The 619-nt window shown below is 64.5% G+C and overlaps 1 protein-coding gene across 1 annotated transcript in view; it reads left to right on the top strand.

Moving 5' to 3' along the window:
• Positions 1 to 6: 6 nt before the first annotated feature.
• The window catches only part of AMER2 (APC membrane recruitment protein 2), a 3,146-nt gene continuing 2,533 nt past the window's right edge, over positions 7 to 619 (top strand). The window contains 2 exon segments of the mRNA XM_027776160.1: positions 7 to 612; positions 614 to 619. The exon segment at positions 614 to 619 is cut by the window's right edge and continues 2,533 nt beyond it. Coding sequence (XP_027631961.1) covers positions 107 to 612; positions 614 to 619 — 512 coding nt within the window. The 5' untranslated portion in view covers positions 7 to 106.

Below are 619 nucleotides of genomic sequence, written 5' to 3'. Positions count from 1 at the left end.
CGGCGACGGCGGCGGCGGCGAGGCTGTCAGCAAGCGCGGCGATCGCGCGTCCGCGGGGGTCTGCAGGAGGAAGGAGCAGGCCGGGGCCGGGACCCTCGCGGCAGACATGGACTCTCATTGTGATTGTGCTGCGGAAACGCCGGCCGCCGAGCAGCCGTCGGGGAAGATTAATAAAGCGGCTTTCAAATTATTCAAGAAGAGGAAATCGGGTGGCACCATGCCCAGCATTTTTGGGGTCAAAAACAAAGGGGATGGGAAGAGCTCGGGTCCGACGGGGATGGTGAGGAGCAGGACCCACGACGGATTAGCCGAGGTGGTGGTGCTGGAGAGCAGCCGCAAGGAGGAGCTGGCCAAGTCGCACAGCTTCTTCTCCCTTCTGAAAAAGAACGGGAGGTCGGACAACGGCAAGGGAGACCCTGCGGAGGCGAGCAAGGCGGGCGGCAAACAAAAGAGGGGGCTGAAAGGGCTCTTCAGCAGTATGCGCTGGCACAAGAAGGACAAGCGGGGCAAGGAGGACGACAAGGAGGGGCGCGCGGCCGGCCAGGGCAGCCTCCTCCTGCCCGGCTCGCTCACCGCCAGCCTGGAGCGCGTCAAGGAGGAAACGCCCAGAGCCACGAGC

The sequence above is a fragment of the Tupaia chinensis genome, unplaced genomic scaffold (genome assembly GCF_000334495.1).
Source record: "Tupaia chinensis unplaced genomic scaffold, TupChi_1.0 Scaffold000634_1, whole genome shotgun sequence".
Classification (NCBI taxonomy): Eukaryota; Metazoa; Chordata; class Mammalia; order Scandentia; family Tupaiidae; genus Tupaia; species Tupaia belangeri.
Note: the sequence above shows the minus strand (reverse complement) of the source record. Positions and strands in the feature narration are given on the sequence as shown.